Source organism: Saccopteryx bilineata, chromosome 10 (assembly GCF_036850765.1).
Source record: "Saccopteryx bilineata isolate mSacBil1 chromosome 10, mSacBil1_pri_phased_curated, whole genome shotgun sequence".
Lineage (NCBI taxonomy): Eukaryota > Metazoa > Chordata > Mammalia > Chiroptera > Emballonuridae > Saccopteryx > Saccopteryx bilineata.
In genome coordinates, this window is record NC_089499.1 from 45,245,041 (window position 1) to 45,273,032 (window position 27,992).

General features: G+C 40.6%; 1 protein-coding gene across 2 annotated transcripts; it reads left to right on the plus strand.

Moving 5' to 3' along the window:
* The first annotated feature begins 18,773 nt into the window (after window positions 1-18,773).
* RNF7 (ring finger protein 7) lies at window positions 18,774-26,588 on the plus strand. Of its 2 annotated transcripts, none has more exons than XM_066245625.1 (3): window positions 18,774-19,040; window positions 23,282-23,329; window positions 25,667-26,588. In XM_066245625.1, exons 1-3 carry the CDS (start codon window positions 18,873-18,875, stop codon window positions 25,721-25,723), a joined length of 273 nt encoding a protein of 90 aa, XP_066101722.1. In that variant the 5' UTR covers window positions 18,774-18,872; the 3' UTR covers window positions 25,724-26,588. The 2 variants fall into 2 exon arrangements, with proteins under 2 accessions (XP_066101722.1, XP_066101721.1); XM_066245624.1 differs by having other exon boundaries at window positions 18,783-19,047.
* The last annotated feature ends 1,404 nt before the right edge of the window (window positions 26,589-27,992 follow it).

Here is a 27,992-nt window from a genome sequence, read left to right on the forward strand (position 1 = left end):
TGCTTTCTCATATGTGCCTTGACCGTGGGGCTGCAGCAGACCGAGTGATCCCTTGCTTAAGCCAGCAATTTTGGGTTCAAGCTGGTGAGCCTTGCTGAAACCAGATGAGCCTGTGCTCAAGCCCGGCGACCTTGGGGTTCTGAATGTTGGTCCTCCGCATCTTAGTCCGAAGCTCCATCCACTGTGCCACCGTCATGGGGACAATTATTTAACTGCAACTTGTTAACAGTGCTGTGGGGGCAGGGGCCGCCGCAGTGGCCATGCAAGTTCTCATTGGATTTGGGCAGACAGTAAAGGTCTGTGGAGCCACACAGGGCCATTTTGTTTATTAAAGTCTCGTAATGGCGGACAAGCAGGCAGGGAAGACTGCTTTCTTTTCTCCCGTCTCAGGCCCCCACCAGTCTCAGCACTCCCCAGCCAAACAGGCCAAGCCAAAATCTCAGGGCTCCCAAGCCCTGACTCATCTGTGGTTCCACAACTCAGACTCATTCTCCCCGTTCACAGGCCCCTCAGCACTCTTTCTCTTCTCTCTCTAGATTCTCTGGCAAAACAGGCTGAGGAAAAAAACCTTTCTCCAACAAACAATGGGCCCTCCCAGGCAGGAAGGCAATCTGCAATTTGCAATGTGCCGCCCTGAGGGCAAGCACTTGCAGCCTTCCATGGACTATACACACTTTATGTTTGATGACAGAGTTGTTCCAAACTCCTTAGTCAGAAGGACAGAGCTATTCTCAAAAGCTTTTGGAAGAGAAAATATTTCCTTGCCGTGTTTATCTTGACAACCTTGGACATCTCTCTGTCCGGCAATCCTGAATCTGCATGCCAGTGGGCTATGAGTCAGCATTTGCTGGGTAAAGAGGGTTCTAGACTACACCTTCTTAGGACATCAGTGCTTACAGCACCTTGGAGCAATCAAGGGCAACAGTACAGACAAAATTGGAGGTTTGAGGGCTTGATTGATGGCTATTTATTATTTTTTAATAAAAATATTTATTCTCTAATATACTTGACTTCCATATTCCTGAAGGTTGGGAAGATGTCCAACTTGGATAGCCTTACTGCTATTTTTATAATAATTAATTAAAAAACTTTATTACCCTTTTAGTATTTGCTAGATTTAATATATTGCCAATGTATTATTATCCTTTCCTATACTGATAACATTTTATGAAGGATTTTTGCGTCTATGTTCATGAGGCATATTGGTTCATACATTTTTTTCCTTGGAGTGTCATCATCTGGTATTGAGATCAGAAAAAGTCTGGGCTTACAGAACAATTTAAGAAGTGTTTCTCCTCTTTTATTTTTTAAAAAAACTTGTGTAGAATTGGCATTGTTTTATCTTTAAATATTTGGTATAATTCACCAGTGAATGATGACCAGGAGTCATCTTTATGGGAAGACTTTTTTAACTACAAATTCAATTTCTTCTATGGATAGAAGGCTATTCTGGTTATTTTTTTCCTTGGGTAGAGCTTTGGTAATTTGTGTCTCTGGAGGAATTTATTAATTTCATCTAAGTTTTCAAATTTATTGGCATAGTTATTTATATTTCCTTCTAATCCTTTTCATGTCTGTAGGATCTGTAGTGAGATCTCTCTCATGCTTGACAGTATTAATTGTTTTCTCTCTTTTTTTCAATCAGTCTGATGAGAGATTATCAATTTTATTGATCTCAATAAAACCAGTTGTTGGTTTCCTCTAATGTTTTTCTTTTTTAAATTTCATTTATTTATTCTCTTCATTATTTTCTTTATTCTACATACTTTTGTTTTAATATGCTCTTCTCTTTCTAATTTAAGGTTGAAGCTTAAGTAATTGATTTTAAACCTTTTTATTTTTCTAATATAATATTTATATTAAAATAAGCACTCTTTCATTGCATCCTACAGCTCTTGATATGTTGTATTTTCATTGTCATTCAATTCAAACTATTTTATAATTCCCCTTTTTAAAAATGTTTTTTAATTGATTTGAAAGAGAAAGAGAGACACAAAGGGAGAGAGAAGGAGAGCAATGCGAAGCATCAACTCATAGTTGCTTCACTTTAGTTGTTCATTGATTGCTTCTCATGTGTGCCTTGACCAGGGTCTCAAGCTGAGCCAGTGACCCCTTGCTCAAGCCAGCAACCTTGTGTTTTGAACTAGGGACCTCAGCATCCCAGGTAAACATTCTGTCCACCACATCACCACTCATCAGGCATAATTCCCCTTTTGATTTCTTACTTGACCTATTGGTTATATAAAAGAGTGCTAGTTTCCACATATTTGTAAATTTTTCATATATTTCTCTGGTTGATTTCTAATTAAATTCTGCTGTGGCTGGACAACATACTACTTATTTTATGGCCCCGATTATGACCTTACTACATGTTCCAGGTGCACTTGAGAAAAATGTGTATTCTACTGTTATTGGATAGAATGTTGCATAAATGTTATTTATGTCAAGTTGATTAGCAGTGTTGTTCAAATCTTCCATAGATTTACAAATTTTCTGTTTACTTACTCTGTGAATTATTGAGAGAGGGAAAATTGTGACTTTGTTTACATATTTTTGCAGTTAATTAGTTTTGTTTCATATATTTTTAAGTTCTGTTATTAGATGCATAAACATTTAGGATTAAGTCTCTTGAAGAATTGATCCTCATTATCATTATGATATCCCTGGTAATATTTACCTCTTATCTCTGATAATATTCCTTCCTCTGAAATCTACTTTAACTAATATTAATATAGCCACTCCAGCTTTCTGTTGATTAATATTAGCATGATATAAAAGTCCCTTCACTTTTTTTTTTTTTTTACAGAGTCAGAGAGAGAGTCAGAGACAGGGACAGACAGACAGGAACGGAGAGAGATGAGAAGCATCAATCATCAGTTTTTCATTGCACATTGCAACACCTTAGTTGTTCATTGATTGCTTTCTCATATGTGCCTTGACTGCGGGCCTTCAGCAGACCGAGTAACCCCTTGCTTGAGCCAGCGACCTTGGGCTCAAGCTGGTGAGCTGTTTGCTCAAGCCAGATGAGCCTGCGCTCAAGATGGCAACCTCGGGGTCTCGAACCTGGGTCTTCCACATCCCAGTCCGACTCTCTATCTACTGTGTCACCGCCTGGTCAGGCGAAAAGTCCCTTCACTTTTAACCTATGTTTTTATATTCAAATTGGCTTTATTATAGATAGCATATAATTGAGACCTTTTTTATCCATTTGACAATTTTTGTCTTTTAATTGTTGTTTAGACCATTATAGTTAATGTGATTATCAATATGGTTGTATTTTTAATCTATCATCATGCCATTTGCTATTTGTCTCATTTGTTCTTTATTCCCTTTTAACTAGTTTTCTGCCTATGTTTTGATTAATTGAGCAATATTTATAATTCTATTTTTATCTCTGTTATTGGTTCATTAGCTATTCCTTTGTCATTTTTAGTGGTTGCTCTAGTATTTACACTATTCATTTGAACTTATCACAATCTTCAAATAGTTTCTTTTTGTTATTATTAAGTGAGAGGTGAGGAGGCAGAGAGATGGACTCCCATATGCGCCCCGAACAGGATCCACCTAGCAAGTCCACAGGGGGCAATGCTCTGCCCATCTGGGGCTGTTGCTCCATTGCTCAGTAACTGAGCTATTTTAGTGCCTGAGGTGAGGTCATGGTGCCATCCTCAGCGCCTGGGGGCAACTTGCTCAAATGAGCCATGGCTGCAGGATGAGGAGAGGGGGGGAGGAGAGAGAGAAAAGGGAGAAGGGTAGAGAAGCAGATGGTTGCTTCTCCTGTGTACCTTGACCGGGAATTGAATCCAGAACTTCCACAAGCTGGGCCAATGCTCTACCACTGAGCCAATCAGCCAGGGTCCCTTCAAATAATTTTATACTATTTCACTTATAGTATAAGAATCTTACAACAAAACACTTCCTTTCCCTCCCATCCTTTGTTCTATTATTTTCATTTATTTGACTTTTATAAATGTTGTAAGTCTCAGAATACATTATTATGATGGTGCTTGTTTTAAGCAGTTAATTATTTTTTTAATTAAGGGGAACTCTTTTATATTTATTCACATATTTTCCATTTTCAGTGTACTTTATTCCTTTTAATACATTCAAATTTTGATCTAGTATCATTTCCCTTCTCTCTGAAGGACTCACTTTGTACATTTCTTATAGTCCTAATCTGCTGCTGGTAATGACTTCTCTAAGCTTCTATATATTGAAAAAATTTCATATTTTACATTCATTTTTTTAATTATTTTTTTCTGGATATAGAATTCTTGGTTGGCAGTTAATACTTTCACTGTTTTCTGTTTGCATTTCTGTTTCTAAAGAGAAGTTTGTTGTTACTTTCATCTTTGTTCTTTTGGACATAATTTGTCCTTTTTCTCTGGCTGCTTTGAAGACTTCCTCTTTATTACTCTACTGACCTAACCAACTTGAACTCATAAAGACAGCTTAGTGCAACTTTAACATTCATAGTGTTTGCATCATCCATCTATTCTGGGCCTTTTCAGCCTCGCCTCATTTATTGGTGACTGGTGATTTTCTGATGTGACTTGTGTAGTAAACTGCATGCTCATCTTAAGGACAGACCCCTCTCTTGTCCAGCTGTGCAGACTTGGCACTCACTCTCCTTCTGCATCTCTGGCAGGCAAGGCCCTGGGAGGAGAAACACCATCTTTGCAATCCCACCCTCCCTGACAAGCCCAGTTCTGAGCCAGCTGTAGAACAATTGAAGGATTATCGTACAAGCTCCAGGAGCACTTTGGGAAAGATTTATGGCTTCTCACTTTTTATCATCAAAGATGAGGAGCACCTCAGTGGATGAATGGGGAGACAAAGGACTTGTCTGGCGGCTTGCTAGCAAAGTTAGCTCCAGGGGTTTGCTTAATTGAATATGTCCTTGAAGTGGCATATATTTATATTGGGTTAAGATTTGGTGTTAGAGATTATGGGGCACTAACCACCTGTCTACCTATTGGCCTTATCAAACTGTGGTGCTGTGGTGTTTTTGGTTTTTTAGATTTTATTTATTGATTTTTGGGGAGAGGCAAGAGAGAGAGAGAGAGGAGAAATGAGAAAGAGGGGGGAGAAGTGGGAAGAATCTATTCATAGTATTTGCTTCCTGTACGTGCCTTGACCAAGCAAGCCCAGGGATCCGAACTGACACCCTCAGCATTCCAGGTCGACGCTTTACCCTCTGCACCAACCACCACAAGGCCTTAGCCAACTTTGGTACCACATAGGTCTATCCTCACCTTCAGATTAGCTAGCGCAGGAACAAGGCATACCATGCCTTTGGATTGGATAAGGCCTTTCCTTCTCTGCTGCTTACATTGACCCCTAAAGCTGGTATCTGGTTTCTTTGAGCTTAAGGCAGGAACCCTGCTGATTACCCTTCTCATGAACCAGGCCTCCTTCTAATCATGATTTACCTAGCAAGGGGACCAACAGAACAGTACAATTTCTTAAGGCTGATCTTTTATCAAATTTTGCTTTCTGTTTCTCCCACACTAAACATGACAGCAGAACTGGCTACGGAAAGTGTGGGGACCCAGTGCAAACGGAAACTCATGAGCCCTTGTTCAAAAATGAAAAATTTCAATATGACAGTAGCAGAAGCATTAAACCAAGAGAGGAACCCTTCTGAGCATGGGGCCCTGTGCAACGAACCACAGCTCTGTGTTACAGGGTGTGGAAATACCACTGCTAAGGTGCACCTGTGCTGGGAATCCCCCCCCTTTTTTAGTTCTGACACTAAATACTTAAATAATTTTGTTCTTTTTTAAAAAGTATAAGAATTTAGGACTACTAAAGACTAAAACAAATTTTCTGGTATATTTGAATCACATTTCATGGTTATTTTTCAGCAGGCTGCCTGAGTTCACATTCCTGCTCCACGACTTACTAGCAGTATAATCTTAGGCAAGTTAGATAACTTCTTTATAAAAACAGGGATAATAATAGTATCTAACCCAAGAAATTGTTTCAGGGTTAAATGAGATTGTATATGTAAGGTGCTAAATATAGTGCCTAGAGCACCAACTAGCACCTTTATACAAATTAGGGAAAGAACCCCCTTGAGCAGATGAATTAAAAGAGGCACCACCTCTGGTCAGTGAGTCAGAGGAAATTACCCCTTCCAGATCTATGTTTCAGGTCCCAGGTCTTGGCAAGCAGAGCTTGGCTGAATTTCAACCCCACTGAGACCCTGGGAAGACCCTTTTGTGCCAAGCACAAGGGCTTAAGCATGTGAGTGGCATGATCACATCTGATGCATAGTGAATGCTCCATAAAATTGTAGCTTATGTGAGGCCGTGCAGTGTAATGGTTAGATCCATGGCCTCTGAAATCAGACCCAGCTGCAAAATTGTGGAGTTGTAAAGTTTGTGTTCACCACTCTCCACCCTCCCTATGTACCCCTGCTTCCTCCATGAAGCAAGCCTGTTCTCACCCATCTTGTATGAAGGAATCGGACACAATCAGGCTATTCAGCAAGCCATAATTGGTTAAGTCTTGATTAGACAAACTGTTTCTTTGGGAGCAAGACCTTCAAGAGGGAGAGTCTGGCAGGTTTGTTCAGCCTGGCCTGGAATTCTGGCTGTTGAATTAGTCGAAAGTGTGTACAGGGAGCAAGAGTATGGCCTTGTGTTCCCTACTGACCTAAGTGAAATTTCATATCTCCAGCACATGGTAAGAACTCAAAATTGTTTATTCATAGTTTCTTTCAAGAGCAGAGGCCATATATTAAATTCCTTTTAATAATCCCCACAATATTAGGCACATACTATGCATTTAGTAAGTAGGCATTCAATATAACAGCATTATTTGTATTGTATTTTGCAAGATGCTTTCATAGGAACTGCTGCACCCCTGTTTTCACCACAACCTTTTGAAATAGACAAAATAGTCCTTTTTAGACTGATTTTACAGATGAGGAAGGTGAGACCCAAAAGGGCCTATGGTCTGCTCATGCTTATGTGGCTGACAAGAGGTAGAAACTGACCAGGAACCCAGGCCTTCACCCAGACTCCATGTTCACTTCAGCTAGAGAGTCCCAGAGACAAGTTGGCTCAAAAATCCTAAATGAAATTAGAAAAATAAAGTCGAGTCAAGTACTCATCATAAAGTTAAACTTACTTGATTTTAAAAGTTAGCTTTTATTTCAAGACTAGGGCCTTTTTAATTTTATGAAAAAATATTTTTTCATTTGTAATATTGCTAGGTAAGAGTTGTTATTTATTTGACATACTAAAACTTGCCAAACTGATCTTTGTCAACCCACACGCTCCAAGTTTTAAAAAATACTTTGCTGGTGTGTAAAATCTAAATGACTGGTAAGCCCTGACAATACTATACCATATCTTTTGAATAAATAAATAAATGGAAGATTTAAGGCAACTAAAAACCCTTATCCTACCAACTTACTTAGAATAGACATCCAAATTAAAGATTAAATTGGAAAAAAACAGATTCAGAATATCTCCAGTTTCAAACTGAGTCAGTGCATCATCTTTGGAAGGGGGGTGACAGAGGGTGAAGAGGACCTAAAAATAAATATCACACTCCAAATAACTGGATTGAGTTTCTCTGACTAACCATGCTTGGAGCCAGGCCATTTTGTTTTGTAATTTCCTTTGGTCAGCCTGATCAAATACTCTGCCTACTTAAGGGAAACTGACCTTGGAAACAATATCCTAGGAGATATGGCTGCTGCTGACATACTTGAAGCTCTGAGAACCAAAAAGACAGAATGTTTTCAGTTTGTGTTCCCCTCCACCTATCCTTATCCACTCATTCCTAAGTGCTGTCTATTCAGACCAGCCAAGTGTCTTACAATTCAACTCAATTCTGATACCATCTACTTGGAGATAGCATCAGATTCCATGGGTTAACAGTCCAGTCCCACAAGACTGCCCTCCACTCCAGACACCAATTGTGAGTCCAGGTTATTGCCTGTGCTTCTGACTGACGGGCTATACATCAGAGGTTCCCACGACCCACCCCTTGGGTTTGATAGAGCCCCTCATTGGACTCAGGAAACCAGTTTACTCACTAAATCAACAGCCAAATAAAGGGAGCCTTAGGGTGAGATTCCAAACAAAGGAGCTTCTGTCCTCCTGGAGTTTGGCTCTGCTGGGTGGTACATGGAAGCATGCTGGTTCCCCAACCTGGGTGCTCTCTGAACCCTGTCCTTTGGGGTCCTTGTGGAGGCTTTATTGCATAGACATGATTAATTAAGTCATTAGCCATTGGTGATTGATTCATCCTCTGTCAGGGGTGGGACTAACTCTTTATGCTTGGTTCCTTTGGCAACCAGCACCCATCCTTAGATAGGGACTTCCAAAAGTTACCTCATTAACATAAATTCAGTTGTGGTTGAAAGGGGCTTGTCATGAATAATAAGACACCATTTCACCTCTGAAAGCAGTTTTTAAAAACTAGGGAAAAGGGACCAAATATTATAACAAAAGATACTCCCATTTCTCTTACTACTCAGGAAATCCCAAGGGTTTGGGGAGCTGTGAGCCCTCAACTAAGGACTAAGCCCAAATATATATGGTCATCTAAATGACCAAATATACATATATATTTCTTATAAGTCATGATATCACAGGTCTTTATAGGAAATCAGTGAGAACTCTTGGTTTCAAGTGATACAAAAAACAACTCAAACTGATTTAAGTACAAAAGGAAATTTGTTGATTCATATAACTAAAAGTCCAGGGGTGGTTCTAGCTGCAGGTCCAGCTGGGTTCAAGACCTTCAAATAGCACTACCTACTTTCATCCTCCTGGAAGATCATCATCTGTGTTGACTTTATTCTCAGACAAGCTCCTCCTACCCCGTGACAAGCTGGGTAGCATTAGCCAGAAATTTACATTTTGCTAGTTTAATCTCAAGAAAGAACCTTTCTCCTGATTTCATTAGACCACCATGAGTCATGTGTACACCTGTTAACCAATCACTGTGCAGAGAGAAGAAGTATACTAAGTGGCCAGCGATCAGTTATGGGCTCACCCCTAGAGGACAAGGGAATGAAATGCCAAAGGAAAGTCAAGGTTCTATTCCAGAAAGAAGCTAAACTGGAATCTGGAAAAACAAGAAAGATCCACTAAAGAGAAAGAGTTAATGAATGCCAGAATCAAAATTTTGTTTTCAGCTAATTAGTCTGGAAATAGAATCCAGGATGGATTTGACATTGGAGAACTCTGGGGTTAGAAAGACCAGTTAGAAGACTACCATAACCATCCAGGTAAGTTATATAACAGTGAGGATAAAAAAGAAAGGACTAATATAAGAAGATATTACAGAAATAAATTAATTGTCATTGAAGATATGACAATACCAAGGGAGGGGTATTAAGTGTGAAGAAAGTTTCCCAGTTAATAAGAATGGGAGACCCTGGCCGGTTGGCTCAGTGGTAGAGCGTCGGCCTGGTGTGCAGAAGTCCCAGGTTCAATTCCCGGCCAGTGCACACAGGAGAGGCGCCCATCTGCTTCTCCACCCCTCCCCCTCTCCTTCCTCTCTGTCTCTCTCTTCCCCTCCCACAGCGAGGCTCCATTGGAGCAAAGATGGCCTGGGTGCTGGGGATGGCTCCTTGCCCTCTGCCCCAGGTGCTGGAGTGGCTCTGGTCACAACAGAGCGACGCCCCGGAGGGGCAGAGCGTTGCCTCCTGGTGGGCATGCCGGGTGGATCCCGGTCAGGCGCATGCGGGAGTCTGTCTGACTGTCTCTCCCCGTTTCCAGCTTCAGAAAAATACAAAAAAAAAAAGAATGGGAGAATGTCCCTTTAAGAAGCCTAAGATTCAGTCCAACAAATGCAGTTATGAGATACCCTGCCCTCTTACTATTATGTTCTTCCCCCTCTTAGGTAACTCCCAGCCTTAAAAATTGCAGTCACCCCTCAGATGTCTTCAGACACCTTCAGATCTATTGGGAATATTAACAAGGAATCTAATAATACCCGTAAAAAGAAAAAAAAGGGTCCCTGGCAGGTTTGCTCAGTGGATAGAGCATCAGCCCTGCATGCAAACATCCCAGATTCAATCCCCAGTCAGGCATATATGAGAATGACCAACTGCTTCTCTTCCCCTCTCGCAGCCATTGGCTTGAATAGTTCAAGCACCAGCCTTGGGCTCTGAAGATAGCTTGGATGAGTCAAGTATCGGCCCCAGACAGGATTGCCAGGTGGATCCTGGTTGGGGCACATAGGGCAGTTTGTCTCTCTATCTCTCCTCCTCTCACTAATCAACTTTCTTTTTTTTTTTTTTTTTTTTTTAGATTTTATTTATTCATTTTAGAGAGAAGAGACAGACAGAGAGAGGGCAAGAGAGAGAGAAAGGGGGAGGAGCAAAAAGCATCAACTCCCATATATGCCTTGACTAGGCAAGCCCGGAGTTTTGAACTGGCGACCTCAGCATTCCAGGTCGACACTTTACCTATTGTGACACCACAGGTCAGGTTCTCCTCTCACTTAAAAAAAAGAAGAGAAAGATACGCTCTTGGATATTTGTGCCTGTTAGCCACAGCCACCAGGAGGCGCTGTATAGAGCCTAGACACTCAGCTGCAGTCAACTATGCCATCACAGCAGATTTTGCACTTGATAAGATCATGACAATTTGGTTCTAGGCAGTGGTGGGATTCAGCTGGTTGGCCCCAGATAGGCAGAACTGATACATAATTCTTCGTTGAGTTCAGCAAACCGGTTATTAAAATGGACTTGTAATCTGGGTTCTCTCTAAGGTGGCCTGCGCAGCCACCCAATGTGGAAATCACAAATTTACAGTACTTACCTTTTTTAACATTCATCTGCACAACAGCGTTTTCTAAGTGCCCATAGTAATGTTCATTCTGTCCAGAGGTGAAAAAAAACTTGATGGAACTATGCTTGTAATATTTATTTATTCATTTCATAAAACTAATTATACCTTTGATAAAATACTACATTTTAATTCCCACACGTTTGTTACTTCAGTAAACAAACATGTAACATAAAGAGAAAAAGTTCCAAACAGCCAGGAGGTGACAAGCTGTCATTGGAAATATCTTAAATAGTTTTATTGTTTTTTGTCAGGTATTTTTAAATATTTTTTTCATTAATACTTTAAAACTCTTTCTTATACAGCTAGTGCTCGACTTACGACCATGATTGGTTCCGGCAGACCAGTTGTAACACGATTTGGTCATAAGTTGAGTAGGCTATATGTACAGTACTGTAAAATGATGTTATAAAAATCTTTGAGTTGCCTGACCAGGCGGTGGCGCAGTGGATAGAGCATCCAACTGGTATGCGAAGGACACAGGTTCGAGACCCCGAGCTCGCCAGTTTGAGTGTGGGCTCATTTGGTTTGAGCAAAGCTCACTAGCTTGGACCCAAGGTCCCTGGCTTGAGCAAGGGGTTACTCAGTCTGCTGTAGCCCCATGGTCAAGGCACATATGAGAAAGCAATCCATGAACAACTAAAGTGTCACAACGAAAAACTAATGATTGATGCTTCTCATCTCTCTCTGTTCCTGTCTCTGTCCCTATCTATCCCTCTCTCTGTCTCTGTAAAAAAACAACAACAACAACAAAAAAAACCACTTTAAGTCAAAGACAAGACAATTTCCTCTTGGTAGACATCTTGGGAGGGGTTTGATGAAAAATATCCAAGACACAAAACACAAATTGCTGTACTGAATCTGGGATAACAGTTGAAATGGTGCACGCAGAGATGATAGTGCTGCTGGAAACTGGTCCGCACTGTCGTACACCCAGCTGGGCAACGCTTGCGCTGCAAGATGCGGAGCAGTCATGGCTAGCGAGTGTGGCCATAAAGTTGAGTGGTCGTAAGTTGCATAGGTCGTAAGTCGATCAATACCTGTAGCATAATCTAGTTTTGCATACCTCTTTTGTGTTCTTTGGACAGAGAGAGAGTCAGAGAGACGGATAGATAGGGACAGACAGACAGAAATAGAGATGAGAAGCATCAATCATCAGTTTTTTGTTGCGACACCTTAGTTGTTCATTGATTGCTTTCTCATATGTGCCTTGACCATGAGCCTTTAGCAGATGAAATAACCCCTTGCTCAAGCCAGAGACCTTGGTTCCAAGCTGGTAAGCTTTTTTGCTCAAGCTGGCGACCTCGGGGTCTCGAACCTGGGTCTTCCGCATGCCAGTCCGATGCTCTCTCCACTGCACCACAGCCTGGTCAGGCTCTTTTGTGTTCTTATTCAAGTATTAAATGCATGAAATAATAAACTACCTTTCAGTATATGGTTCTTTTGTACTTAAAACGGTCATTAGGGCAGAGAACTGGTTGTTAAGTTATTTGAATCCCACCACTGGGTCTAGATAACAGTCCCCTAAACCATCATTCCATTCTGATGGATGATGATTGCACCAAGGGACAAGTAGTAAGAGAACAACATAGCTCCCTCAAGTATTAGTACAAACTCTGCTGCCTCTCTTCAGCTCCCCACTCATGGCCACCATATCCTGGTTCCTGTGAGTTCATAGTGGATCTCAAATGGTGAATCTAACTCTTTATGAAGCATGTGTTACCTCTTAGGGGGTGATGATTTACATATGTTTACTGTCTATTGTATGAAGTTGAACTTTTTATTTTGAAATTTATGATTTCCTGTTCATTATATTATAGGCTAAAAACTGAATATGAATGCCATGTTTTCATATGGATGCTATTTCCATGGTCAATCAGACATGCCTATAAAAGTATCGCTTGTACTATGGTAATGTTTTTCACTGTAACCAAGCCCCTTTCAAGTTCTAAAATTTGGTAAGACTAATTTATGCAAGTTCAGAGAAGTTTAAATTGTATCATATTTGCCATTTTCTAAAATGTGGGTTTCACATTTAAGCCTTAGTAAAAATAGATGGGATTCTTCTCTGGGGCTTTTCTAGTGCATGTGAAATTTATAATTTGAAGAAAGTTGTGATTTTTATATAAAAGACTCTTCTTTCATAAATATAGCCTTAGTTTGGAACAATAGGAATGTTTTGAAAATAATAATCACTTTCTAAAAGATAACATCCCCCAAAATGGGGATCTTATGCAAATAGAGTTTGGAGGGAACTTCCAATCACTTTACCCCCAATTAAGATCTCAGACAGCTCCATGGGAAGTGGAAGAGATGTGGTTGATCAATGTAGGGGTGATAAATTAGATTAAGTTGAATTCTATATGCAGTGATAATATGGTACAGGGATAAAAAGCATGGACCTGATAATTAGATAAATCAGAATTCTCTGTGGAAATCTGCTGCTTTTGACATGTGACCTTGTCGACAGTCTGTGCCTAAATTTCCCCTTATGTAAGATACAGATAAGAATAACACCTTTCTCATTTGGTGAGCATTGAATGAAATGGCACATGTCAAGCATTTTAAGACAATACCTGTTTCATAGTAGATGCTCAAAAATAAATATTAGTAGCTGTTATCATTATTGATGTTAGAACTGAGTGACTACAATTATTTCGCATCAAACAGCCACACAAGAAAAAGAAAAAAGAAGACTTAAGACCTCTTTATTTTGAAGTTTTAAAAAAACTGTCATTTTTCTATGTACAAATGTAACAAGTGCTGGCAAGTTCATGGAACCAAACTAAGTGTGGAAGTGGGGATGGGTATAAGATCCACCGTTGAAGATCTTAGCATCTTGCTAGGAAGACAAGATCCTTGTTCATTAAAAGTAAATAACAATAGAGCATAGGGGCTAAAATAATTTAACAAATCCTCCAAAGTTATATATCCAATGTGTGAGGCCTCCTGAGAAATTATTTCTACTTTAAAAACAAAAGCCTGACCGGGTGGTAGTGCAGTGGATATTGCGTCAACCTGAGATGCTGAGGACCCAGGTTAGAAACCCCGAGGTTGCCAGCTTGAGCATGGGATCATAGACATGGCCCACTGGTCACTGACTTGAGCCCAAAGGTCACAGGCTTGAGTCCAATGTCACTGGCTTGAGCAAGAGGTCACTGACTTGGCTAGAGCCCCACTCCCTGCCTCCATCAAGGCACATATGAGAAAAAAATCAATAAATAACTAAGGTGGTGCAACTACAAGTTGATGCTTCTAATCTCTATCCCTTCCTGCCTGTCTGTTCCCTCTCCCCTCCTCACTAAAAACAAACAAACAAACAAAACCTTTTGGGAAATTTACCAGTAACATCCATGGTTGGGAGTATAAAGTCTGCAATCCTCTTTAAAGGTCTTTTGGCAATTTCTATCAAAATGAAAAATATACAGCTTTTGACCCAGGTATTATGGGTCACCAACTAAACTAAAATTACTTTTAGAAGTTTATTTTACACATATGCAAGGAAATATGTACAGAGATGTCACTGCAGCACTATACATTACACATTGGAAACAATTAGATGTGTATCAAAGGGATGTCAGGGAAAGAAATCACAGGAAATGTATGTGGTGGAGTATTACATAGCCATTAAAAAGAATAATGTGGATATATAAGTGTTTATATGGAAAGATGTCCTAGTAGTACTATTAACCAAAAAATCAGGCTAGAGAATTGTATATGTGAAACTTTTATATTAAAAATGAATTGGCCTGACCTGTGGTGGCGCAGTGGATAAAGCGTCGACCTGGAAATGCTGAGGTCGCCGGTTCGAAACCCTGGGCTTGCCTGGTCAAGGCACATATGGGAGTTGATGCTTCCAGCTCCTCCCCACCTTCTCTCTCTGTCTCTCTCTCTCCTCTCTAAAAAAAAAAAAAAAAAAAAAAAAAAAAAAAGGCCCTGGCCGGTTGGCTCAGCGGTAGAGCGTCGGCCTGGCGTGCGGGGGACCCGGGTTCGATTCCCGGCCAGGGCACACAGGAGAAGCGCCCATTTGCTTCTCCACCCCCCCTTCCTCTCTGTCTCTCTCTTCCCCTCCCGCAGCCAAGGCTCCATTGGAGTAAAGATGGCCCGGGCGCTGGGGATGGCTCCTTGGCCTCTGCCCCAGGCGCTAGAGTGGCTCTGGTCGCAGTAGAGCGACCCCCGGAGGGGCAGAGCATCGCCCCCTGGTGGGCAGAGCGTCGCCCCTGGTGGGCGTGCCGGGTGGATCCCGGTCGGGCGCATGCGGGAGTCTGTCTGACTGTCTCTCCCCGTTTCCAGCTTCAGAAAAAAATAAAATAAAATAAAATAAAATAATTAAAAAAAAAAATGAATTGATGTAATATGAGCCAGCAATTCAAATTCTGGGTATATATCCAAAAGAATTAAAGGCAAGATCAGAAGAGATATTTGTATACTCATGTTCATAACAGCATTATTTGTGATATGCAAATGGTGAAAACAATTCAAATGCCCATCAACTGATGAATGTATAAGCAACTTGTCAAATGTGCACACAATAGAATAGCATTCAGCCTTAAAAAGGAAGGAAACTGACACATGCTACAACATGGATAAACCTTGAGAACATGTTAAGTGAAATCAGCCAGTCACAAAAAGGCAAATACTGTATGATTCCACTTATATGAGGTACCAAGAGTAGCCAGACTCAGAAACAGAATGTAGAATGGTAGTTGTCAAGAGGAAGAGGGGGAAATGAAGAGTTCAATCACTATAGAGTTTCAGTTTTGGAAGATGAAGAAGTTCTGGAGATTGGTTGCATAATAATGTGAATGTACTTAATACTACTGAACTATATACTTAAAAATGGTTAAGATGGTAAACTTTGTTATATATATTTTACCATAATTAAAACTAAAAAATATAAGTTGATGTATTCTGTGTCTGCTTGTACATATATAGGAATTTCTGGACAGTCTATTATTAACAGTATTTGCTTATTTTCACTGCATACTCATTTTATTATTTTAATGCTTTTTATTATTTTTTGAGCTGTAATTTGAAAAACTTAAAATTATTTGATAAACATCAGTAACAGCATTTTTTTAGTTGCTAAGTGACCTGCCAAATGGGTGGAAGAAACACAGTTTTGTTATCATCTCCTGGGGAGACATAGATAAATGGTGGTAAAGATGGTCAGTGAGGCCTGACCAGGCGGTGGCTCAGTGAATAGAGCATCGAACTGGGACGCAGAGGACCCAGGTTTGAGACTCCAAGGTCGGCAGCTTGAGCGCAGGCTCATCGGGTTTGAGCAAGGCTCACCAGCTTGAGCACAAGGTTGCTGACTCAAGCAAGGGGTTACTAGGTCTGCTGTAGACCCTCCCCCCCAATCAGGGCACATATGAGAAATCAATCAATGGACAACTAAGGAACCGCAATGAAGAATTGATGTTTCTCATCTCTCTCCCTTCCTGTCTGTCTGTCCCTGTCTGTCCCTCTCTCTGTCTCTCTCTGTCTCTGTCACAAGAAAGAAAGAAAGAAAGAAAGAAAGAAAGAAAGAAAGAAAGAAAGAAAGAAAGAAAGAAAGAGAAAGAAAGAAAGAAGGAAAGAGAGGTCACAAAGATGAGTTTTTCCTCAGTGCAGAGGGCAATCCAGTCAGAACAGGTTAAGGGAAGTTCTGTCTAATGTTAGAGATATTAAAATGTGAAGGAGAAAAGAAAAAAGTCCACGTTGTGTTTAGATGACTGAGCAAGCCAATCTGACAAGGGTCTGAAGGAGGACTGCTTCAGGTGACACTAAAAAAGTATATTGAAGCCATACTGTGGCAGGATTAAATAACCAACTGGGACCTTTAGATTTTTTTCTGATGATAACAAAAGACCTTGTTAATTCAGAGCCGTGGAACATTTTGAGCTGGAAAATGCCAGGTGGACAAAAGGACATAGGAAAATTGAACAGCACATTAGATTGAATACCAGTTGGACTGGGGAGGAGAGACAGGGAGGAAGTCAGGACACAATAATCCAGTGACAGGCTGATGAGTTTCAGACTGGGCATGGGCATGTACCATTTCTTGCCCTTAACCTTTCTCTAATCCTTCAAAGTTTCATCTAAGTTTCACTCCTTTTCTCTTTCAAACCACCCAGCTCCTACCAACTGGGTGCATTCTATCCTCATCTGGTTCCAGCCTTTTAAAAAATTTTATTAGCTATCTAGCATTTATAGCCATCTCTAGTCAGATGTGTGGTCCCAGTATGAACAGAACATGTGCTGTTCATGGTTCATCTGAGTTTGTCTATAGCGATTTTTGTCTGGCTCGTAAAGTTAGTGCGGTAAGACTCATGTCTGCCACCAATACTACTGCTCAGTTCCAAGCAGAGGTTAGAATCTTCACTCATTTCCTGGCCACCAGGGCCTCCCATCTCCCCTTCGTCCCCCATTTCAAACCTCACTTCTTCCATGAGGCTTTTTACCTCACTGCATCAGTCCTTAGGAACATTTCTGTCCCTTACAGCACTTAACAGGCCACTTAACAAACAGCACACATTAGCATCTAGTCAAATGTGATCCTGTTCATATTTATATTTTTATGTATTGATGCATTCTTGTCTCCTTTGCTAGACTCCCTGAGCTTGGTTAGCACCTACCCAGTCAGAAGGTCTGGCACCTAGAGATGAGGGGATGATGTGAGGCTCATTAAGAGGTGGGAGGCTCTGAATCCCAACTCTGACACGGCAAGTGTTCACCCCTAGACGGTGATGGTAATCAGGCATCTCCTTAGGCTTCTGTGCCTCAGCGTTCTTATCTTTTAAACAAAAATGTTGTCTACTTTGCTTGTGAGAACATAATTATATGACCCTAAGCTAGCAATAGAAGAATGCTGGTCTCAAAACAGTAACCATGGTGTAGTAGCAGTGGGCTCTTTAAGTTACTTCTCTGGACCTCACTTCTCCTACATATAAAAGGATGAGGTTAAACCAGATTAAGAATCTCAAAGAGTGATCTTCAGGGTTGCCTGGATCCTTTCAGAGATCAAAACGACTTGCATAACAGTATTCAGGGCTATTTCTCTTTTCTTTCCATGAGTCTAGTGTTTTCCAGAAGCTACATGATGTGATGTCATTGTTCTAATGATAAGTTGTAATGGGTTTATTAGTTATTTTTAAATGAATTAATACATTTAAATCTTTTCCTCCATTTTAATTTCTTAAAATATATATAAGTCCTTTGGCAGCGGTAGAGCGTTGGCCTGGCGTGCAGGAGTCCCGGGTTCGATTCCCGGCCAGGGCACACAGGAGAAGCGCCCATCTGCTTCTCCACCCCTCCCCCCTCTCCTTCCTCTCTGTCTCTCTCTTCCCTCCCGCAGGCGCTAGAATGGCTCTGGATGCAACAGAGCGACGCCCCAGAGGGGCAAAACATCGCCCCCTGGTGGGCATGCCGGGTGGACCCCGGTCGGGCGCATGCGGGAGTCTGTCTGACTGCCTCACCTTTCCAGCTTCGGAAAAATGGAAGAAAAAAAAAAGTTCTTTGGGGTTCCAGTAATTTTTAAGTGTAAAGGGGTCTTCTAGAAGCTCATGAAGTTCCTTCACTCAACGAATAATTGGGCCTTCTGTAGCCAGACATTTTTTTGGTACGGAGGACAAGGTGGTGATAAAGACATGGTCCCTTGTATTAGCAGTTTTCATTTGTGAGGGACGACAAACGGATACATTAACAAGGTAATTTCTGAGAGTGGCAAGTTTCATAAAGGCATAAGGTAGGACAACCTGTTTCCCCGTGCAATCACGACAGTAACTATCCACAGAAATTAGGCAAATTCGGCTGGCTGTCGCCCCAAGTCCCTCAACCTTCCAGGTCGCGCAGCACGCAAAGAGGGAAGGGAAGACGACGGCAGAGCGCTGGCGTAATGTGACGTCACGGGCCCGCGCCAGCCAATCGCAGGCGGCCTCTGTCCCAGGCACCGCAGTGGCCGGCGGCCTGCAGGCGGCGCTGTGGCCTGTCGGGCGGCCCCACGGAGCCGCCATAACCGTCCACCTTCCCGGATCCAACGTCTCGGCCACCGGCTCAGCGCCTGCCGCTATGGCCGACGTGGAAGACGGCGAAGAGCCCTGCGCCCTGTCCTCTCACCCCGGGAGTGCAGGCTCCAAATCGGGAGGCGATAAAATGTTCTCTCTGAAGAAGTGGAACGCGGTGGCCATGTGGAGCTGGGACGTGGAGTGCGATACGTGCGCCATCTGCAGGGTCCAGGTGATGGGTAAGCGCTGCACGCGAGGCCCGGGCCGCGCTCCGGCCTCGGCGGCGCTGGTTCCGGGCGGGGACTGGCGAGAGCGAGGGGAGACCCCTGTCCGGAGGCCTGGGGGCGGGGGCTACGCCCTGGCTGTGGCTGCCGCCTGGAGCCGAGTTCTAGCGAGAGGAACGGGCAGTGAGTTGAGGACTTAAGATAATTTCAGGTAGCGATGGGTGTGGAACACTTGCGGCTGTGTGGGCTGCTGGGCGGCGGGAGGAACCGCCCGGGTAGGGCGGCCAGCCCCCAGCCCCGTCCTGAAAGCAGACCGCAGAGGGGTCGAGGGGAAGCCCTGACGCCGCACAGCGCTTTATTGGTTCTGGTCACACACCAAAGTGATGCTCTGGTAATCTTCCACGAAAACGACACCCTCAGTCTGCTCTTGAGAGCTGCAGGGAAGGAAAGTGTGCCCAGCCCTTGCATTTGTGTCTTAGCGACTACTGCCCTGCCTCTGGCTTTTAAATCTGGATGATTCAAGACAGGTCGGGCGGCACTCGCTTGGCTGGAAGGAGTACATTGTGGTTCAAGAATAAGTTTTGTGGGAATTGAATAATGTAAGCCCATTACTTAGAAACACAAAATTTAATCTTCATGCCGGCCCCTCCCTGTCATAAAATACTTGGAAAAGATACGGCCCTGCTCTGACTCATTCATGCCTTGGTGAGGAACACTTTTCTACAAATAATCTTCTCTCTTGATTTTTTAAAAAATTTTAATGGGGTGACATTGATCAATCAGGGTACATAGGTTCAGAAAAAACATCTCCAGGTAATTTTGATGTTTGATTATGTTGCATACTCATCACCCAAAGTCAAATTGTCTTCGGTCACCTTCTATCTGGTTCTCTGTGATATTTTGAATAAAAGTATTGGAGCAAGTGAAACCTTTCAGAATGGCTTCATCCTATTTTGTTTTCTATGGTTTCTGTTTTAAGATCTCAGACCACCTTGAAAAAGAGGTGCTCTTTAAATGCAAGTTATATATCATATATAATATATTTGTGTGCGTGTGTGTGTGTGTGTGTGTGTGTGTGTGTCAGACAGGAAGGGAAAGAGATGAGAAGCATCAGTTCTTCGTGGCAGCACCTTAGTTGTTCATTGATTGCTTTCTCATTTTATGTGCCTTGAGGGGGGCGGGGGGCTACAGCAGACCGAGTGCCCCTTGCTCAAGCCAGCAGCCTTGAACTCAAGCTGGTGAGCCTTGCTCAAACCAGATGAGCCCCTCCGAGCTCAGGGTTATGAACCTGGGTCCTCCGTGTCCCAGTCCTACGCTCTACTGTGCCACCGCCTGGTCAGACGCAGATTAGGTTTTAAAAGTACCCAGTTTATTGGCTTGCAATACAGTCCCCTTAACACACATACCCCACCCCTTAAGAACTAGAATGTTAATTTCCAGTTTGGTTGGCTTTTTCGTTTGTTTTTTGTATTGTTCTTTAGTGAATAACAGGGAGGTAGAGAGACAGACTTCCGCATGCACCCAACCAGGATTCACCCAGCATGCCCATTAGGGGGTGTTGCTCTGTTGCAACTGGAGCCATTGCAGTGCCTGAGCTGGAGGAGCCATCCTCAGCGCCCGGGCCAACCTTTCTCCAATGGAGCCTTGGCTGTGGCAGGGGAAGAGAGAGATAGAGACAAAGGAGAGGGGGAGGGGCAGAGAAGCAGATGGGCGCTTCTCCTGTGTGCCCTGGCTGGGAATTGAACCCGGAACTTCCACACACCGGGCCAGAGCTGGTTAGTATTTTTAACTTACACAGGTGACTTCATTTTTTTGTTCCTTAGCAAGACAGGCTATGCTAAAAATTTTGTCCCTTAAATTTCCTTTAGTATAAAAAAGAAGAATGTTCCTAAAAAGGCATTTTATTTTTCTCCCCAAAGAGAAATTTTTTAATCTAGTAAGTAGAAATGGAGAATTTAAAGTAATGGTTGAAATTTTGCAACCAATCAACTTTACTTGGGATATTTAAAGTAAGTCAGAGTATGAGTTATAAATGGCTCCCATTCATATTGACTTTCTAATTACAGCAAGTGTTCTGCTGCTGTGGATTAATGTTGCAGATTTACAGCAACTATACTTTGAAGTCAGTAAAGTATTCTGAACTAGACCTTTATAGTATATTTTGTTAATGAGGTGTTAAAATCCACTGAGTGGTCAGGTGACAGCAGAAGGATGTTTGTTATTCAGACTTCCCAGTCCTTACCCTAGCATCGGTCTAAAAGGTGTCAGTGTTATTGTACTCCTTAGAAATGTGCTGTTTCAGATATTAGGAATGTCATCAAAAGAAACTTTTTTCTTTTATCTGAAACTTTGGGAATTTTTTCTATTAGATCAGTTTTTGATAATCTAAATCATAACTATAAGCATAGTTTAGAGATTTCTCGATCCTACAAAAAGAGCCCACTTAATCTCACTTCCTTACTATTTGGATTTTCTCTCTCAAATACACTGATTTATCATGGCTTCTTGATGCAAGAATTGCCTGTCAGCCCATTCTGATTTGGTTAACTGTCTTGATTTCCGCTCCCCTCCTTCACTCTGAAAGGAGCAAGTGCTGCTGAGGAAGAGGACTGGTTTCGCTTGTACTGCTCAGTTATAAAGAGCCAGAGTGACCCTTGCCCGTGTGTGTGTGTGTGTGTGTGTGTGTGTGTGTGTGTGTGTGTAAGGTGGGCATTGGACGCATCCTTTTGGGGCCTTCTTTTCCTAATTTGTAAAAAGGCAGTTGGGATCATAGAATCTAATTCTGTGATTGCACAGAACCAGAGCCTTATCACCACTGTTACATTATGATCCTTAAGATACTTAATTGTTTGCCTGTCTATCCCCATTTGCTTTGGAGACTAGGGACCCAGACTTGGTCACTTTGGTGTCCCCAGTGCATAACTCCTTGCACAGAGTGGGTGCTTAGTAATTGTGGAATTGAAGAAAGTCTCAGGAGGCAGTAGTGGTTTTTAGTCCACACTGAAGAGGCAGGGTGGTGTGTTTTTTTAGGGTAAAAACATACAGAGAGAAGCAAACGAATGCCTGCACATACTCCAGTGTAAGAAGAAGCAGGCTTCAGCTCCATCGTGTATCTATTTTTACAGAATTATTTTTCTCCAGTTTATGTTTAAAACTTTTTTTCTGTTGGTTTGAACTTCCTTCTACCCAACCTTGACTCTTCTAGCTAGTGAATGAATCTATTTCATTAGTCCCTGAAACACTCTATATTACCTCCTTCATAAAAGTATACTTTAGGTTCCCATTCCTAGTATTTACTCCCAAGTAATTTCTTAAAATACTTTGCCATTGTTGGGTAAATGCTTTGGACTCAGACTTACATGTAAAGGGAGCATTTCCTTAGAAGAAAAAAACTCCTGGTTTTTAGAAAGTATTTTAAATTAATTTTAATTAATTTTTTCTATAGCTCATACAGTCATATAATTCAAAAATTTAAGACAGTATACAATAATAAATTCTTCCTGTTCAATCCCCTTTTAGGTAAACTTTATTATTAGTTTTGTGGGTATTCTTCTAGAGTTTCTTTATGTGTGTCTAAGCAAATATGTACATAAAATTTATGCGTGGCTTATTTAATTTTTAAATTTTATTTATTGAATTACAGTTTACATTCAGTATTATTTGTATTAGTTTCAGGTGTAAGCATAGTGGTTATATAATCTTTTTTTTTTTAATAGCAATATACTTTGCAGTGTTTTCCCAATATTTCCAGTACCCTCCTGGCATCATACATAGTAGATATACTGTTGACTGTTCCTCATGCTGTACTTTATATTCCCAAGTGCATAGGTTATTTAAAAGTGTGTCTTGAAAATACACTACCCCTAAGATTGAGCTATGTGAATATGCCCAGTGAGATTATAAATTTTAATACAATGGAGAACGGCATATTTTTCTCTAGTGGTTGTGTCCGCTGTCAGGACATCTTTTCATCAGAGCTTGTAAAAATAAAGAGTCAGTAAATTGCTCCTGTCATAAGTAAATTAAAAAAAAAAAAAGGCCTGTAAAATTGCTCCTGGTCATAAGTAAATTAGTAGAGTGCTTTGTACTTTATTCATCATTAAACAGTTATGTCAGATGAGAAATTAATATTATGAGTCTTTTATCTCCATCTCTAATCCTCTGGGCTTTTATTTTACTTTGAAATGTCTGGGTTTTAAAAGTTGCATTCTGAGCATCAGAACGAGCATTGCTGTTTGTTTACTTTTAGATGCCTGTCTTAGATGTCAAGCTGAAAACAAACAAGAGGATTGTGTTGGTATGTTGTAATTTCTTTCTCTTGCTTTTTCAACTGAAGGTTTTCTCTCAGTGGGATGTTTCAATTTGCTATTAAGATTGACTTTATCAATATACAAAAATAAACTGTAAAGCAGTGGTTCCATTATTAATATAAAATGTATTGGTTCTCAAAAGGTCATAATGGCGTAATCTGCAAGTTTTTTTATTCCCTGTAATTAAGAATTGGCTATGTAAGTATTTTAAACCTGGGTATAGTAAACATTTTGATAATCAAAAAATGAATAATTGTCTTCTACAAAATTATATAAGAAGGAATTTGGCAAAACATTTAAATTTTGAATACATTATAGGTCCGTTTTGGTAGAGTTCTATTATAATGAAGCATTTCCATTTTCAGTATTCTTATAGTGTTTAACTTTTCAACTAAAGTAGAAAAAATTATAGATCTTTTTTGAGAATGTAGTTTGTATATAAAAATCTATTAAATTTTCCTTATAGTCTAGCACTATAAAAGTTGTCTTAGGCTAAATGTGTTAAACATTTCAAAGGTTTGTATGCCCTAATTCTTGAAGTCGTCACTTCTAGATTGCTATATCAAAGTGTTCAAACATTTTTCTGGAATGAAAGGTTAACTTTGTGCTTTGTGCTGGTGTTTACGTACAGCTTCTTATTAATGATTTATGCTGTTTTGCTCAAGTCTTGCTTCTTCCTGAAACACAAGAATAATTCCCCCTTGCTTTCTACCCCCTACAGCCAATTTTAAGGAGTTGTTTTTCCTTTTTTCTTTTATTCTTATGTCTTTCTTGTTCTGTTATATAGCTCAGTTGATCAAGGGAAGGATAAATGAAGCTAACATTTGGTATTATAGTCCTGGTTGTGGGTGATTTCCCTTGGCTGAAAATTTTTCTGTCATGCTGTTTGTTTAAAGAATATTAATTTGGGAATTGTAAGGTGTAGGCTAGCTTTCTTTGATCACAAAGAGACCTCTTTTTCCAAACAGCCACTTGGAAAATTTCATTGTTTGTCTCCTGAGGAATTGCACTGCTTATTGATAACTTGACCTGGAAGTAGCTTATCACCACTTCCAGGTAAACAGCTCAGTAGATGGTACAGCAGATAATATTTAGAAGCATGTCATCTATTTTATAACAGCCTACAATGAACTGAAAACATTTAAAACTCTTATCTTGGTAAATAAAAATTGGGAGGATATTTTTTTAGTAAAATAAAGCGCAAAACATCTCCAAGGTCAGTGCATGCATGACTGAGAAGTCCAGGATCTAAGGAGAGCTCAAGTCCTTTAATCTCCTGATTTCAGGAAGACAGCATACAGAACTATGTAGGGACTTGGGGCCACCACATCATCTAGAGCAGGGGTCCCCAAACTACGGCCCACGGGCCGCATGCGGCCCCCTGAGGCCATTCATCTGGCCCCCGCTGCACTTCCGGAAGGGGCACCTCTTTCATTGGTGGTCAGTGAGAGGAGCATATTGACCATCTCATTAGCCAAAAGCAGGCCCATAGTTCCCATTGAAATACTGGTCAGTTTGTTGATTTAAATTTACTTGTTCTTTATTTTAAATACTGTATTTGATACCGTTTTTTTTTTTTTTACTTTAAAATAAGATATGTGCAGTGTGCATAGGGATTTTTTTATATTTTTTTTATAGTCCGGCCCTCCAACGGTCTGAGGGACAGTGAACTGGCCCCCTGTGTAAAAAGTTTGGGGACCCCTAATCTAGAGTCTAGTACAGTGATGGAAAGCCCCCTAAGCACAAACTTTACATGTGCAAAGGTTTTTTTTATTTGTTTTGTTTTGTTTATTTATTTATTTGAGACAGAGAATTAGGGAGAGGGACAGATAGGGACAGACAGACAGGGAGAGAGACGAGAAGCATCAATTCTTTGTTTCAGCACCTTAGTTGTTCAGTGATTGCTTTCTCCTATATACCTTGACCCAAGGGGGGAGGATGCTACAGCACAGTTAGTGACCCCTTGCTCAAGCCAGCAACCATGGGGTCATGTCTATGATCCCACACTTGAGCCAGTGATCCCTCGCTCAAGCCAGATGAGCCCGGGCTCAAGCCAGTGACCTCGGGGTTTCAAACCGGGGTCATCTGCGTCCCAGGCCAACGCTCTATCCACTGCACCACCGCCTTATCAAGCAGTTTTTAATTTTTTATAGGTATTGATTGGCTTTATAGGTAGGAAAAATTCTTTTTGACCAATTTACCCTCTTTATTTGAGATTATGAATCATGACTATTATTTATAATATAAAATAAGCTATATATTTCAGCTCAGTAATTTAAATTGAAATGTGTAATATCAAATAATCTTTTTATTTTTCCTTTTAGTGGTGTGGGGAGAATGCAATCATTCCTTCCATAACTGCTGCATGTCCCTGTGGGTGAAACAGAACAATCGCTGCCCTCTCTGCCAGCAAGACTGGGTGGTCCAAAGAATCGGCAAATGAGGGTTCTGGAGGCCTTTATAGTGCTTGTCTGGGGCCCTGGAGGATCACGTTACCAAGTGCCCCACAAAGGCGAGGACACTTGGGGACTAATCCTTCAAATAGGAGGAGATGGATCTCGACTCTTTGAAGACACACATCAAAGGCATGTGTTAGCATTTTGTCCATTTTATTTTCAGAAATTCTCTACAATGAAGAAGATAATTTATTAAAAATGGTCTTTCCTATCCCTGGTATGTGTCACACTGCTTAGAAGTGCTATAGAGGAGAGAACTACAAATCGAGTGACCTTTATCATTTACTTACGGATATCCAAGGGGCTGTAGAAGCAGTTCCATTTAGAGAACTTTTTGCATGCTGTGGTGGGTCAGATATAAAAATGACAGTGTTACAGTAAGAAAGTTCAGTTTAAAGCTCAACTCATCCTTAATTTGTTCCTGGTATTTATTTTAGACCAAGAAGGGGGTGATTGATGAAATATTTACTTGATATGACAGTTTTAAGTTTGGCCCTATGAGTGGAGTAAATAAAATTTAATCTTTGGGCATCTGGATTTTGATCGTCTTTGAGGTTATCATTCTCTATCCTTGACTCAGTCCCAAACCCTAGGTCTGCACACCTCACTGCTCAGTTGTTCAGTGGTAAAGGACAAGTATCTTCAAGTTTTTGTCAGATTATGATGTAATTTGGCTGTTCTTAGGTGAACTGTTAATGAGGGGGAAATGTTTACCACTATAGTATTGGATCAAAATTTTTTTTATTTTATTACACAGTGTTTTAATAAATGATTTATTCTGTTTACTTCATTTGAATTCTCATTATTGTGATTTTATTCACAACTTTAAACTTGATGTTAATAAACTGATTTGTCAAGTAAATGCTTTTGTTTGAAAAAACTATGTTCTTTCATTTGGTAATAAGAACATTTTAATTTTATTACCTGGAAACATATACATGTGAGAAAATACTTAAATCTTATCCAACTCATTTACATCTAATGGAGGTTATCTTGTAACAATTTTTGGACCACAAATTCATTTTGATTTTTTCCATAATAGAGGCCGCTGCTAAGAATTTAAAAAGCTAAAATCTTTACATCTTAACTATTTACTTCTGTAGTTTCAGAGTTAGTGAATCGCAATCTTTATATCTAAAAAATGTGGATATATAAGAAAATGTTAAAAACATAAATTGATAAAACAGGGTTCCGTATGCATTTGCATTGGCTACCATTAGATTTCTCTGGGAATTTTAGCTTTATTATATATTTTTATAACTGTCCACTGAAAAATTAATTACAATATACAAATATGTTTGACCATTTGAATGTGTTTGTCATGGGCAATGAACTATTTTAACAGGTTTTAGACCTTTTTAAAAGGTTATACCTATAAAAAGTGAAGCAAATATTTGGCTTAAAGTGAAGATAAATAATTAAAATGATGAATTATTTTAGTCAGTGTGACAGTATGTAAATGAAAAGTGGAGGAAAGTGGTAATAAACTGATTTTCCTCAGTAGGACTGCTCGTCGGCCACCTAACAAAGCTGTTTCTGTCCCACATCAGCATCGGAGGGAAATGAGGAGGGACCGGGACGAAGCAGCTCCGCTCCTACCCACCCTGCAAAGATGTCAGCGCATCTGCATAGCCATCTGAAAGTTTCAGCCAAAACAACAAGCTGTGACATTTAATTAGGGGTTCCAACACAAAAGTTAAGCATTGAACTGGTCTTTCCATTGGGTTCAACAGTGTTGAGTTTTATTTTAACAGTGAATTGGAAACACATTTGTCATCTTTAGCTATTTAATTTTTCATCTATGCAAGTTGCCTTGTATTACGGCTGGCATCTGAGTCAGTAAGTCAACCCTATCAAATCCATTACTTCCTTTTTATAAAAAATGCCCCCTTTACTATCCTGAAGTGAAATTAATGTCTCTACATATAATTAAAATGTATATAATGACAACTTAATTCTAATACAGAATATATAAACAAGAGGAAAGTAATTATAATCATTTGTATTTCCGTATGTAAATGCTTGGGTGTAATTACATCAGAACTTGATCACTATATGTAGACCATTGTGACTCAGAAACACAAACATTTCTATTGATGGTAAGACTTTTTTCCCTAAAATGGTGAATCGTGCATAGTCAAGTTCTGAACAAAACAGTGTACAATCTTGATTTACCCATTAGTTGCATGTTTGG

What these genes read in the sequence shown, in the direction of transcription:
- RNF7 (XM_066245624.1), top strand. Translation starts at nt 18,873, where the DNA reads ATGGCCGACGTGGAAGACGGCGAAGAGCCCTGCGCCCTGTCCTCTCAC. An exon ending in CTGCAGGGTCCAGGTGATGG is followed by an intron (nt 19,048 to 23,281) that starts GTAAGCGCTGCA and finishes GTTTACTTTTAG; the next exon opens with ATGCCTGTCTTAGATGTCAA. An exon ending in CAAACAAGAGGATTGTGTTG is followed by an intron (nt 23,330 to 25,666) that starts GTATGTTGTAAT and finishes TTTTCCTTTTAG; the next exon opens with TGGTGTGGGGAGAATGCAAT.